This window comes from Myotis myotis, unplaced genomic scaffold (genome assembly GCF_014108235.1).
Source record: "Myotis myotis isolate mMyoMyo1 unplaced genomic scaffold, mMyoMyo1.p scaffold_m19_p_1, whole genome shotgun sequence".
Lineage (NCBI taxonomy): Eukaryota > Metazoa > Chordata > Mammalia > Chiroptera > Vespertilionidae > Myotis > Myotis myotis.
The window spans coordinates 160,745,147-160,760,160 of NW_023416313.1; the positions used below are offsets into that span (position 1 = coordinate 160,745,147).

The following is a 15,014-nucleotide window of genomic DNA, read 5'->3' on the forward strand; positions in this document are numbered from 1 at the left end:
CTTTGGTTGATCTCCTCCCCTTACCCCCACCCTCCCCTACCTTCCCTCTGAGGTTTGACGGTCTGATCGATGCTTCTCTGTCTCTGGATCTGTTTTTGTTCATCAGTTTATGTTGTTCATTATATTCCACAGATGAGTGAGATCATGTGATATTTATCTTTCTCTGACTGGCTTAGTTCGCTTAGCATAATGCCCTCCAGTTCCATCCATGCTGTTGCAAATGATAAGAACTCCTTTTTTTTTACCAAAGCATAGTATTCCATTGTGTAGATGTACCACAGTTTTTTAATCCACTCATCTACTGATGGGCACTTAGGCTGTTTCCAGATCTTAGCTATGGTGAATTGTGCTGCTATGAACATAGGGGTGCATATATCCTTTCTGATTGGTGTTTCTGGTCTTGGTATATATTCCTAGAAGTGGGATCACTGGGTCAAATGGGAGTCCCATTTTTAGTTTTTTGAGGAAACTCCATACTGTTCTCTACAGTGGCTGCACCAGTCTGCATTCCCACCAGCAGTGCACGAGGGTTCCTTTTTCTCCGAATCCTCACCAGTGCTTGTTGTTTGTTGATTTGTTGATGGTAGCCATTCTGACAGGTGTGAGATGGTGCCGCATTGTCGTTTTGATTTGCATCTCTCAGATGATTAGTGACTTTGAGCATGTTTTCATATGTCTGTGAGGGTTATTTTTTCTTTGAGTGCTGTCTTACTTTCTGATGCTATAAGATGCTCCAGGCTCATTTTATGTATCTCCTGCCACACCCCTAGAATCAACCATTTCCCCATGGATCCCTGGTACCTTTTATTGGAAAAGTATTAGAAACCAAGAGCAGAGTGCTAGGCGTGCTCATCATTTCTGGGGTGTCATTGCCATCATCTCTCTCAGTTGATAGACAAAGGAATTCCTTGAAACTTCTTCTCTGAGCCATGTGCTATTTAGATGTGCTGTTTACTTTGTAAACATCCTGAGGTTTCCAGTTTTCTTATTGATTTCTAGTTTCATTCTGCTGTGGTCTAAAAATATCCTTAGTATGAGTTCTATTCTTTTAAATTTGTTGAAGGGTGTTTTATGGCCCAAAATGTGGTCTATTCTTCCATGGGATATTGAGAAGAAAGTGTATTCTGCTATTATTGAATGGAGTAGTCTACAAATGTCAATTAGATTAAGTTGATTGATAGTGCTGTTCAAGTCAACTATATCCTTAATGATTTTCTGCCTTCTTAATCTATAAGTACTGAAGGAGAGTGTCAAGGTCTCCAAATATAATAGTAGGTTTATCTACTTCTCCTTTCAGATGTATCACTTTTTGCCTCATGTCCTTTAACACTCTGTTGGTAGGTGTACCCACCTTTAGAATTGTATGTTTTCTTAGAGAAATGACTCCTTTATCATTATATAGTATCTCTTTATCTCTCATAATATTTCTTGTTATAAAATTTGCTTTGTCTGAAATTAATACTCCAGCTTTCTTTTGATTAGTGTCAGCATGGTATAGCCTTCTCTAGCTATCTGAATCTTTGTATTTAAAGTAAAATTTTTAGCCCAGCCAGTGTGGCTCAGTGGTTGAGCATCAATCTATGAACCAAGAGGTCACGGGTTTGATCCTGGTCAAGGGCACATGCCCAGGTTGCAGGCTTGATCCCCAGTAGGGGGTGTGCAGAAGGCAGCCGATCAATGACTCTCTCATCGCTGATATTTCTATCACTTCCTCTCACTTCCTCCCTAAAATCAATAAAAAAGTATATTTTAAAGTAAAATGTTTATATATAACATATAGCCGGGCCTTTTTAAATCCACTCTCATGAGCTTTATCTTTTAATTGGTGAATTTAAACCATTAACATTTAAGTTATTATCATATAGTTGGATTAGTATCTACCATGTTTGTAACTGTTTTCTAATTATTGTAATTGTTCTTTGTCTCTCCCCTTTCTTGCCTTCTCTGGTTTAATTGAGTATTCTACATGAATCCATTTTATCTCCTCTCTTGCATATATCAATTATGGTTCTTTCTTACAAATATGTTTATGGTTAGAGTTTCCAATATACATTTACAACTAATTTAATTCAACCTTCAAATAACACTACACCATTATATATGTAGTCTAGTATCTTATAATAGAAAATTTCCCATTCTTCTCTTCCTTCCTTTATGACATTACTATCATTCTTTTACCTTATTCATATGCTATAATTATTCAACACATTGTTACTATTATTACTTTAAACAAAGTTATCTTTAGATTAAGAATAAGAAAAGAGCCCTAGCTGGTTTGGCTCAGTGTATAGAGCATCATCCTGCGGACTGAAGGGTCCCAGGTTTGATCTCAAGGGCACATGCCTGGGTTTCAGGCTTGATCCCCAGTAGGAGACCTGCAGGAGGCAGCCAATCAATGATTCTCTCTCATAATTGTGGTTTCTATCTCTCTTTCCCTCTCCCTTCCTCTTGAAATCAATAAAGATATATATATATATATATATATATATATATATATATATATATATATTTTTTTTTTTTTTAAAGAATAAGAAAAGATGGATGTTTTACCTGACTTTATTCCTTCTCTGATGCTTTTCCTTTCTTTTGTAGCTCCACAGTTCTGACCTACGTCATTTTCTTTCTTTTTTGGTTTTAGATAATAATCACTCTGCATATAGAGTTTTAGATTTTTTGTGTGGTTTTTAAAGACCACAATGGCAATATTGATGTTCTCTTTACTACCAGACTGCTTTTACTTCTAGTTTTGTTTGTTTGTTTTTAGTGAAGAGAGATAGGAAATGTTTTTTAAAGAGACAAAAATAAATCATGATATATCTTCAATTCAACTTTAACACTTGAAGGTTGTTACTTAAGTTATTCAGTTTTATACTTGTACATATTTTCTTTTACACTAAAAGAAGTCTTGGTTCCTCCTTCATTACTGTAAGTTCTTATTTATTTTATCCTATAGTATACATACCAAAGTTGTGAAGTATAACAATATTATTATTTCCTATGGTTTATGTTATTATTATTTCTTATGGTTTATGTTGTTATGGTTTTGGCTTTGACCTTAGGATCTAACCCAAAGGGGATAAACAGCCAAAATGTTTTCTTTAAAGTCACTTGAACTCACTCCTTTTATGTGTGTAGTCATGCCATCAACTTGATATGTAGTTGGATACTTCTTTTTTTTTTTAATATATTTTATTGATTCTTTACAGAGAGGAAGGGAGAGAGACAGAGAGTCAGAAACATCGATGAGAGAGAAACATCGACCAGCCGCCTCCTGCACATCCCCCACTGGGGGATGTGCCCGCAACCCAGGTACATGCCCTTGACCGGAATCGAACCTGGGACCTTTCAGTCCGCAGGCCGACGCTCTAGCCACTGAGCCAAACCGGTTTCGGCCAGTTGGATACTTTTGCTTCACATTGCTTTCAGCTGTTACAGATTGCTTTTTTTTTTTTTTTTTTTTTTTTACAGATTGCTTTTTAAAATTATCTTTTCTTAAATTTTGGCTTTTAATTCTGTAAAAATTTACATGATTCCTAAGTCAATCTATTTTCAAGCAGTTATACATTCAGAGTTTTACTTCCATCTGTATTCCTATCACTTTATTCCCTCCCTCCTCCTGTATGTAACCGTCTTAAAGATTATTGGCTGTGGTTCATCCTTCCGTTGCATTAAGAGTTTCAGATGGGAGGTGTGTGTGATGTGGCCTAAGCAGGGCTTTCCATCTAGGAGGAGGGACAGATCCCTGAGTGCAGAGAGCGTCAGCTTACTTGGCTGTATTGCCTTTTCTGATAGGGACAGGGACAGGGAAGGTGGGGAGGAGGACAGGAGGGAGAGAGGGCTGTGCCACAGGAATGGCAAGCTTCTTGACGCTGTGAAGAATGGTGTTAAAACCAAAACACAGAATCTACAAATTATTTCAAAATTTTCAAAGTAAAAAAACAAAGCACAAGACCCAGCCAAACAAAAATTAAAGCACCTGTTGGCCTCTGTTGGGCACACATAGCAGCTGGGGCAGAGGTGCCCGGCTGGGGCAACTTAAATAAAGAAGTGCCCCCCGCCCCCCAACAGAAGTGGAGGCTTCTGAGGCACAGGCCAAATTCACTCTCTGCTTTCCTCAGTTCTCAAGTTCTGTGGGCACTGGGACGTTTGCTGACTCTAAATATCTGTTACCATCTTGGGAGAAGGATCCTTATTTTCCCTCCAGCCCTTTTTTCCTGTCATAGAACAAAACAGAACAAGAGCCACACTTTCTCTTGTCCCTTTGCCAAAGATGTGGCAGTAAAGACACTGCCCTCCGAAGGGCATCCTTAATAAGACAGTATGTCAGCGTGAGGAGGGAGCCGTGTGGGACAATGGGAAAAGGGGGCATGCTTTCGGCTTCTACCACTTACTGGCTGTGTGTCCTCGGGCAAGTTTCTTACCATCTCTGAGCCTTGGTTTTTTTACCTGAAAAATAAGAATGATGGTATCCAACTCACAGGATGTTTTTGGAGGCTTAAATTAGTGGCGTGTGTGTAATACTCCTGACACACAATGCCAGTACTACATAATGGACCTCAATAAAGAATAGCTAGCTGGTTTGGCTCAGTGGATAGAGCATCAGCCTGAAGACGAAAGGGCCCTGGGTTCGATTCCGGTCAAGGGCACATGCCTGGATTGCGGACTCAATCCCCCTGGGACATGCAGGAGGCAGCCAATCAATGATTCTCTCTCATCACTGATGTTTCTATCTCTCTCTCCCCTCTCCTTTCCTCTCGGAAATCAATAAAAAAATATATTATTTTTTAATAAAGCTACTACTGCTGTTATTCTCTCCTTTTTGTTTCACAGGAAATTTGCGAGAATCCCCGATTTATCATTGGTGGAGCCAACAGAACTGACATCTGTCAAGGAGAATTAGGTAGGAAGGTCCCTCAGGTCATATCCAGCCGAACAATCCAGGGGCAGTTAAAAGGTGTGATCCCTTTACAGGAAATAAAGGGACGGTAATCTGCTTTTATTTTTAATGAATTTGGGGGGGCAGGTTTTTATATTATTTTATGTGCTGGTGATTGCTTCATTTAATTTCTGTGCCTCCCACGTCTCTTGTTCTTTGCCATGTGTCACAGGAAGTAGACCTCATTCCACAGCCTCCCTTCTAGAGTCACAAGGACAGGCACACATCCCACTCAGCAAGACAAAGCCCTGCTTTTGACTGTTCCCATCTTCCTTAAAAGACAGCTCTGAAACGTCTGCGTACCAAGCATGGCCCTTGGGAACATAGAATCTATATATACACACAAAACGCATTAACAAAAAGAGCACTTGGAACTGGAACTCTCGTTTAAATTGCCCCAGAATAACAGCTCCTTATTAAAAGAACCTTTCAGCCCTGGTGGGTAGCTCAGTTGGTTAGAGCATTGTCCCAATACGCCAAGGTTGCAGGTTTGATCTCTGGTCAGGGCACTTACAAGAGCAACCAATGAATGCATAAATAAGTAGAACAACATATATTTCTCTCTCTCTCTCTCTCTCTCTCTCTCTCTCTCTCTCTCTCTCTCTCACACACACACACACACACACACACACACACACACACACACACACCAAAGTGTCTCCTCTGACTACATATAGTGCTCTGCCAGAAAGGAGGTTCAGGAAGTAAGAAAGTGTCCCCTTCTCATTCCATTGCCAGCAATGTCCTAGCGCCCCCTACAGACGCTGGTTCCAGAGCAGCTGCCTAATGACTACAGCACAAACCCGCTTGACTGGTGCCTCTCAGATGCCCAGCCTCCACTGAGGTCAGAGGGGAAATGGACTCACATTGCAAAGATACGGGGCAAGGCGGAGTTCCTACAGGTGTTCTGAAGAACGGCCCAACTATGACCTACTGCCCTGCTTACACTGAGGCCCAGAAAGGAAATGAGCTAACTTTGCAGTTGGAGGAATTGCCCACAGCTTTCAGGAAAACCACTGGGGAGGGTGTAAGTTGCCCTATTGGTCGCATTGTCAAGGGACTGCTGTGGAACTCCTTCTCTGGTTGACACTGTAAGGTCAGGCCTGGAGGTAGGACAGTGAGCACCACTTGAACTGCGCAGTTCAGAGAAGTGGAGCAGCATGGCCGGGAGGGACAGCCCCCCCTTTGACCTGTGCCTTGTGTTTGCCTGCAGGGGACTGCTGGTTTCTCGCAGCCATTGCTTGCCTGACCCTCCACGAGCACCTGCTTTTCCGAGTCATACCCCATGATCAGAGTTTCATCGAAAACTATGCAGGGATCTTCCACTTCCAGGTAAGGTCCTGGAAGTGGCCAGCGGCAGTTCGCTCGCAACTAGTCTCCTGGCCTTGTCTTTCCCGTGGCTCCAGAAATGTTTCACCTGCCCTCCCAGCCGTGGCTGTGGGCAGTGGTCCCCTTAAGGCCACAAGCCTGTGCGGAAGCTGTTGTTTATTTCTGCCCTTCACACTCGCCCTCACACACTTCCACTATGCCCCAGAAAAGCAGGAAGACATCCTGTTTGCTGGACTCTGGGTCTATTTTTGCCTCTCCGGCTGGCTGGCTGCTCTGTCATTACCCACGGCCCTTCTCAAGTAGGCCCCTGCGATATTAGCATGGAGAATCCTTAAAGGAAGCCCCATCCACAACGGTGGCTTCTGTTTACTTATTTCCATTTAAGGCAGATCTACACCAAGTCCATCACTCACCTCTCCTAGGCTCTGGAAGGAAAGTCTGGTTAATCTGGAGACTAGGTCTCTGGTTTGGCCCAGAAATGAGTCTGAGTTCCAGCATCAATTCAGCCATTGGACATTTTCTGGATCCAACGTGTCCTGGCATAGAGCCAGATCTGGTGCTGGCCCCCAACAGAGTGAGTTCTACATGTGGGGGTCTAGCAGATACCAGGGTTCTGAGGTATCCATCTGTCTCCCGCCCTAAAGGCTCCAAACATCTTGATTGGCCTAAATCATTGGTTGATGTATCTGCTGATCCTGTACCTCAGGGCTAAAAGCCTCAGAAAAGTCTCTTCAGGTTCAGGGTCAGCGTCCTGCTGCGTCCTGGCACCGGGGGAGGCAGCCAGGCCCTGAATTTTGTTTTTTCCCTGTACCATGAGCTGCTAGTTTCCCACTGATACTTAAAGGGTCTGATGTCTAAAGGGACATAAATACAAAAACCAAATAGATTTTTGCCCTCTTGTCAATAAGAGGGGTAGGAGAAGATGTCATTAGAAGAAAATTAAACTACATTTGAGCTTCTTCAATTAAAAAGGAATTGTTCAAAAAAGAACAACATCCAGAATTGCAAAATTATTGGACAATTTTCCTGCTTTGGTCAAAGTATGTTCTGGGCACATTTTCTTCCATGTTCATTCTCTTCTTCAGCAGCAATTTCTACCTTGTTTGCCATCAAGAAATACATAAATCAACACGTCACCTTCATCTAGACCAGTAGCTCTCCACCTGGCTGCATATTAGAATCAGCTGAGGTGCCTAAAGATGCTGGTACCTAGGCCCCACCCCAGACTTACTGGGCTGGAGAATGACAATTCCAAGTCCTCAGATATTCATGGAGCTCCTACTATCCCCAGCCCTGGGCTGGACTCTGTGGAAGAGACGAAGTGGTTGGTAACTGCTTCCTGCCCTCAAGGAGCTCACAGTCCACTTAGAAACAGATGCCAAACACAGAAGCATGAACCAGCACCAAGGTGCAGAGCTGAGGAAATGGCCCTGCTCTGGGATCAGAGGAACCCCGGTGCCCCCTCAGGAATGCTGGGTAGGGACACACTTCCCAGTGGTAATCTGAGCTCGCTGCTTCTGTGCAGTTCTGGCGCTATGGAGACTGGGTGGACGTGGTTATCGATGACTGCCTGCCAACTTACAACGACCAGCTGGTCTTCACCAAGTCCAACCACCGCAATGAGTTTTGGAGCGCTCTGCTGGAGAAGGCTTATGCGAAGTAAGGCCACGCTTTCGAAGGGGAGGCAAGTCTAGAAGTGAGGAGGTGGGCTGCAAAACCCAGCCAGGGTCTCACTCGTGAGAGGAGGCGTGCATATCTGTGCACGTGTGCACGTGTGTGTGTGTTCAACTGTGACCCAAAGTCAGAGCAGATCGAGTCCAGGCAGAAACAGCTCTAACTAAAAAGATTCTGTTTACGAACAGAAACTAAGACATAGGTAGGAAAGCTTTATCTGTAGCTTCCCAGAGTGAGCGCTTTACTTCTGTCTTTGCAGTGGCGTGACAAGTCCTACATCCAAGCCTTATATTTCTGGAGCTCAGATCCCAGGGTCTTGCTTGGCTCCACCTCATGAGCTTACAATATGTTCATAAAGCCATATTGTCGCTCAGCTTAGAAGGCCAACCGACTGGTGGCTTTAATGAAGCCCTACCTCAGGGTTCAGGGTTATAATGGAGAGAGAGCTATCGGGGAGTGGGAATAGCTAGTTTCCGGTCCCAGTGCTCTGGCTCCCTGTGGCCCTGGGTGAGTCACCTAGCCTCTGGAGCTCAGTCTCTCCTCTATAAAGAAAAGGAATCATAGTACCGACCCATTAGCCTATAGGGTTGTTGGAGAATTGATGAGAGAACATCACAGGACGCGAGAGTAAAGTTCTGGTGGCGGTGCTGCCTGGGTTACGTTCCCTAGAACCCTGTGACCCCAGATTGGTCTTCATCCTCTCTCCAAGGCTGCATGGTTCCTACGAAGCTCTGAAAGGTGGGAACACGACAGAGGCCATGGAGGACTTCACGGGAGGGGTCACAGAGTTTTTTGAGATTAAGGATGCTCCCAGAGACATGTACAAGATCATGAAGAAAGCCATCGAGAGAGGCTCCCTCATGGGCTGCTCCATTGATGTAAGTCTGGGGTGTGGGGCGCAGGGCAGGGAGCAGCCACATATCGGAAAGCCTTACCCGGTGACTGGCAGCACAGGGCTCTCCTCTGGGACCCGCAAATGTTTAGCTTTAGGAAGCAGGAACTGGCTCTCAACTTGGAAAATTGGGAATTTCTCAAGGTAGAAGAGTACTGGGGCATTTTCAATAAAGAGGTAGGACAAGGACATATCGAGCTCTGGAATATTGGGGACAGGTCCGGAGGCCTGTATCAGTGTGGGCCTCTGTGGTGGGAGCATGCCCCCATGAAGCTGGCCACATGCTTGGTGGTGGGCCTGAGCCCACTGGCTCCCTAAGAAAGCCTCTCGGCCCTTGGGCTTTGATGGCCACTCTCCCTTGGGGCCTGGGCTCGGTGTTGTGGTCTGGGAGGAGCTCAGCCTGCAGTCCCCCTCTCAGTGTAACGAAGTGGTTTGAACTGAGACCAGGGTCAAGGGTGAGGAGATGGCAGACTGGCCAGGCCTACTGAGTGTCAGGAGACACGCCTGCCTGGGGCTGCTCAGTGCATACTAGTCCTGGTGCTTTCCATTGCGGAGGAAGAGGCCCACGATGAATTACTCTTCCTTCCTCTCCCAATACTCGCCTGGATAGGAAAGGCTGAGGAGGTCAGCTGGCATAAGACACCCATAGATGAACATTTTCTTCCTGTATCGCCTTTCTCCATCTTTTCTCCATTCATGCTGTTTCTCTCTCCTCTCTTCCTTTGTCTGTCTCCTCCCTTCCTCCGTCTCCTTCCCTTGTTATCACCCTCCTTTCTTCTCCTCCTGGACTGCCTCCTGCCCTCCCTGTGGGGCCCCAGGATGGCACAAACATGACCTATGGAACCTCGCCTTCTGGGCTGAAAATGGGGGATTTGATTGCACGGATGGTGAGGAATATGGATAACTCGCTGCTCCGCCCCACAGGCTCAGATGACAGACCGACCCGGGTGTGTACGCCTCCAAATGTCGGGAATAACCACCCCTCCAACCTGCATGACCTGGCCCTGGTGGTGTCACACTCCCCTCAGTAGCCAGTGCCTCACACACAGGCCCCCACCTGGGGCCTCCCAAGGGTCTGAGTTGGAATAATTTGCCTGCTCCACTGCTCTAGAGGGTGGGAGAGACAGGATTTGGAAGGGATCTCTATGGGAGCCCCTTCTCCATGGTCCAGGCAGTTTCTCTGATAAATTAACAGGAAGAAATACAAGAGAGACTTCTTTTTTTTTTTTTTTTTAAGAAAGGGATTTGGATTATTTATTTATTTTTAAAATATTTTTATTGATTGCAGAGAGGAAGGGAGAGGGAGAGAGATAGGAACATCAGTGATGAGAGAGAATCATTGATTGGCTCCCTCCTGCATGCCCCACACTGGGCATCAAGCCCACAATCCAGGCATGTGCCCTTGACCGGAATTGAACCCAGGACCCTTCAGTCCCCAGGCCAATGCTCTATCCACTGAGTCTCTTGCTAGGGCAAGAGAAACTTCTTATATTAAAATGTCTCTCCTCTTCTTTTTTTAAAAATATATTTTTATTAATTTCAGAGAGAAAGGGAGAGGGAGAGTGAGATAGAAACATCGATGATGAGAGATGATCATTGATTGGCTGCCTCTTGCACGCCCCCTACTGGGGATCAAGCCAGCAACCCGGGCATGTGCCTGACCGGGAATGGAACCATGATCTCCTGGGTCATAGGTCGACACTGAACCACTGAGCCATGCCAGACGGGTTCTCCTCTCCTAATCATTCATTTACTCATTCCACACAATTTATTGAGCTCCTACAGGTGCCAGGTACTCTTCTACCAAGCAAGGAAAATTCTCTCCTCTTCGTTCATTATCCTAGTGAACGAACGAAGCAAAGTCCCTCCCCTCATAGAGCTGATATTCTAGCACTTTCAGAATTAATACACGCTCACTGAGGAATATCGAGCCATATGGTAAAGCAGAAGAAAAATTAACCCATCTTTCCCCACCTATAGGTAATAACGCCTAACTAACATCTGGCATATGTCCTCCCAAGATTTTCTCTATGCATACACTTAAATTTTTATTTTTTACTGTTATCATACTGTATGTACCTCTTCGCAACATGATTTTTTTAAAACTTAGTTTTATACTCTTAATGTGTCTCCTATAATATTTAAGAGTCTTCCCATGGCGAGAGGCACACTTTGAGGGCGTGGAGGAGTGCCCATCCTCACCACCCCCAGAAAATGAACCGTGTGAGCCCTGTCTCGGGCGGCAGGACTTTTGCTTCCCAACCCCTGACAGGCTGCCTGGATTTCGCTCCACAGACCATTGTTCCGGTTCAGTATGAGACGAGGATGGCTTGCGGGCTGGTCCGAGGACACGCCTACTCCGTCACTGGGCTGGAGGAGGTGAGCCTGGCAACACGTGGCGGGATGACTTGAAGAGCTACTTGGATTAAGCTTCTGACGTCAGGACTTGGCTTTCTGTGTCCCTTTGTAGCTACAGAGCTTGCCTTCTCCAGATAGGGGATCCGCTCAGGGCTCAAGCCAAATGCTTGGGGTTGGAAGGGACCATGGGCACATGCAGGATCTTGCCACTAGATGGCGCTCAGTTTATCATTGTTTTTAGAGCTAAAGCTAGCCATTCCCCCCAACATTTCCAAGGAACAAGTAGAAATCACTTCGGTTTTATGATGTTGATTTCATGGGTTCTCATGCTTCCTGCCCTTCCATGGCCAAAGAGTTACAGTGCTTTGCTCCGGGGACATCTGGCCTTTACTAGCCTTTACTGGGTCAGAGACAGGATCCTGGCCAGACTGGTTGTGCATATTTGGTCAGGCTGAGCCCTGTGCACAGGGATGGACAGAGCGAGCCATCATCTGGAGCAGCAGTCAGCGGACTGGAGGCAGGGCACCTTTTTCTGATTGGTCCATCTAGAGGGGACTTTTGTCTGTAGTTCCTCAGCCAGGAGGGGCATTCTTCCTAATTCACACAAGGACACTGAATGTGCTAGCAGGGCCCTACAGTGCATGCCCTGCCTCCCCCCCCCAAAGCTCATAGAGCCAGATGTTCACCGGGGAAGCCCCTTCTGAGATGTGAGGCGATGGCTAAGCCCTGACCGCCAAGGACTCAGTCCCAAGGTCCTGGCCCCTCACCCTGCCATTCTGGTCTCCTTGACCAGGGCCAGCAGGACAGCCCCCCTATGGGATTGTCTCCCCAACCCATCCCAGCCCTCAGGGCAAAACAGAAGACCACCTTTCCAGAAAGGCTCCAGAGCGTGAGAGCTTTTTCTTTTTTGCTCAAGATCATGTTCAAGGATGAGAAGGTGAAGCTGGTGCGGCTGCGGAACCCCTGGGGCCAGGTGGAGTGGACCGGCTCCTGGAGCGATGGGTAGGTGAGGGGACTCCAGGAGTAGGGACAACAGGCCTGGGGCAGGGCTGGGCTGGGTGCAAAGCCGGAAGAGCACTACAAATGTTTGGTCTGAAATTATCTTCAGTTCTGGCCATGTGGCTCAGTTGGTTGGAGTGTCATCCTGTGCACCAAAAGGTTGTGGGTTCAATTTCCCATCAGGGCACATACCCTAGGTTTTGGGTTTGACCCCTAGTTGGGCATGTGGTGGTGGGGGCGGGGGGGAGCAACCAATTGATGCTTTTCTCTCTCCCCCACCTTTCTTTTCTCAAAAAAAAAAAAAATCAATAAAAACACATCCTCGGTGAGGATTTTTTAAAATAAAAGTATAATTACCTTCAAAACCAGTGATCCACAGAAGAGAAGAGAGGGTGTGGGCTCCAGAGAAGGGCCTGGCATGGCGCTAGGTGAGCCTGGGAGCCAGAGAGCTTGCTGGTGGCCACTGGTTGGAAAGGAAAGATTCTAGAAAGCATGGGTTAGGTCCCGGTAGGAGGGAGTCTCAACGCGGGGGTCTAGACTAGACAAGTGACTTCCCTTCTCAGAGTCCCTGCTGCCTTATCTGTAAAATGGGAAGCATGTCGGCACTTCCCAGGGGGCTGTTCGGAGGAGGAGATGTGATCGTGTCTGGAGGGTGTCTGGCCAGGGCTAAGGTTCCCTTCCCCTCACTGTCCCCATAGAAAGGAGCACAAGCCCTTAAAAATAACTTTACTATTTTTCACTAAAGAGCAATAGACTCAGGGCAGCAAAATTTACAAACACGGATAATGTGTGATAAAGGCTCCCGAACATGTGCAAAGCCTTTATGGTCCCACCCCAGCCGCTGGGTCCTGGCTGTCTCACGGAATGGAGGGCAGTTCCCTGTGCTCCTGTTATTCTGACGGGGGTGGGGGGGTGGGGGAGTGGGGGGGGCGGGAAACAGGGCTCAGCCACGGAGGAAGACCACAGCCAGGCCCTTCCTCAGCCCCGGTGCTTACCTCGACATACCTCTCATCCCAGGCACGATTACTGGTTCATTCAGCCACTCATTGACTTAGCAAGTAAGTGAGCGCCCACTGAATGGCAGGCATGGGCGTAAGCCTGGGGATAGGCCTCCCTCAAGAGACTGTGATATGGAGCTGGTCCTTGTCTCCCACTGTTTCTTTCCCTTCCTCAGGGCTGAGTGTATGCCGGGCCCATGCTGCTGTCTAGGGACTTAGAAATGAACACAGAGACACAGCCCCTGCCCTGTAGGCTTTAAGGTCCAGTGGGAAGGACAAACACTAACAATCACTGAGATAAGTGCCATGGCAAGGGTCACAAAGAGGGACCCCGCTCCCAGCTTGGGTAGGACAGGAAGGTGCAAGAAGGCTGCCTGGACGGAGTGGCATTAGGACCAGGCTGTGAGTTCTGGGATCTTGGTGCCCCATCAGCTGTGTACTCCACTGGCCCAAGTCTCCCATAGGGACCCGCGCTGTGTTCTTCAGCCTCAGAGCTTGGTGTCCAGCCTTCGCAGAGCTGTTTCTGAGCCGGGGAAGCTCTACTAACTCTGCTCACCCAGTGCCCTCACCTCCACACGGATCACTTCTACTCGGCTCAAGTCTCAGCTGACAGGGAGCTTTCTTGAGGAACCCCTTGTCTTAACCCTCTTCCTGCCGAGGCCTCCACTGCAGGGACTGCTGACCGGGGGGCCTCAGCCCTCAGTCACTGAAAGGGAGACTCCCCTTCCCCGCTGCGTCCCTCCTTCTGGTCTCAGGACTCTCCCTTCCCCCTCCAGCATTCCCTGCTTCTAAGCACTTCCTCACCCCTTACCTTCCCAGGGTCAACCCAGCTTGGTTTCATTCTCCCCAGTGTGGCGGAAATACAGACGTGCTTCTTTTCCTCCCTCTTCAGGAGAGAGTGTACGAAACTGCCCGGCCTTTAAAAACACAAGCTGGGCTGTTTCCGGGGCTGGCAGGGGACCGGGGGTGCTTACATGCCTGGTCTTTCCCTTAGTAACTCGGTCACTTGTCCGAGGACAGGCACTGTTCTGCAGTCTTGTATGCATTATTTCAGGTACTGCTCATCGCAGCCCTGGGAGTGGATGAGATGCAATCCTTCCCCTTTTGCTGCTGAGAAAACAGAAGCTGAGGCGGTCCTGGTATTATTAAATTGGATTCTCAGTTTATTTATTTCCAGAGCCCAACTTCTAGCTTTAAAGTATGCAGAGGAGTAAAAGATTCAGCCAGAGAAGGGTCAAGCCCTTACCAGCCCATTGAAGGAGTTTGGTTTTCATCCTGAGGCTGGTGGAAAACAATTACTGGGTTTTACAGTGAGGGGATCAGGTCAGATTTGCATGTGGATGATTCACCCTGGCTGCAATTTGGAGATAAGCTACTCTTTGAACTTTTTCATATCTCTCTGGTACCTCCTATCCCAGTGGTTGGCAAACTGAGGCTCGCGAGCCACACGCGGCTCTTTGGCCCCTTGAGTGTGGCTCTTCCACAAAATAGCATGTGCGGGCGCGCACGTACAGTGCGATTGAAACTTCGTGGCCCATTGCATAGAAGTCGGGGCCAAAGAGCCGCATGTGGCTCACGAGCTGCAGTTTGCCGACCACTGTCCTATCCCAACCCACATCAAGCCTTCCTTTCTCCTGTCCATAATTCTTCCATTTTTCCCTCCAGTTGGAAGGACTGGAGCTTTGTGGACAAAGATGAGAAGGCCCGTCTGCAGCAAGAGGTCGCTGAGGAAGGCGAGTTCTGGTGAGTCCAGGACCAAGGAGGACCCCAAAGGTATGGGATGAGGCAGGAGCTGAAATCACAAACCTCAATTCCCAGACAGAGGCCG

The 15,014-nt window shown here is 47.2% G+C and overlaps 1 protein-coding gene across 4 annotated transcripts in view; it reads left to right on the forward strand.

Moving 5' to 3' along the window:
* CAPN3 (calpain 3) overlaps positions 1-15,014 on the forward strand; it is a 51,057-nt gene that overhangs the window by 21,852 nt on the left and 14,191 nt on the right. For 3 of the 4 annotated variants that reach the window (XM_036298750.1, XM_036298759.1, XM_036298768.1), the window contains exons 2-9: positions 4,831-4,900; positions 6,150-6,268; positions 7,791-7,924; positions 8,649-8,817; positions 9,650-9,778; positions 11,127-11,210; positions 12,106-12,191; positions 14,852-14,929. In XM_036298750.1, coding sequence (XP_036154643.1) covers positions 4,831-4,900; positions 6,150-6,268; positions 7,791-7,924; positions 8,649-8,817; positions 9,650-9,778; positions 11,127-11,210; positions 12,106-12,191; positions 14,852-14,929 — 869 coding nt within the window. The remainder of the gene's footprint in view (positions 1-4,830; positions 4,901-6,149; positions 6,269-7,790; positions 7,925-8,648; positions 8,818-9,649; positions 9,779-11,126; positions 11,211-12,105; positions 12,192-14,851; positions 14,930-15,014) is intronic. The other variant, XM_036298775.1, reaches the window with a different exon arrangement.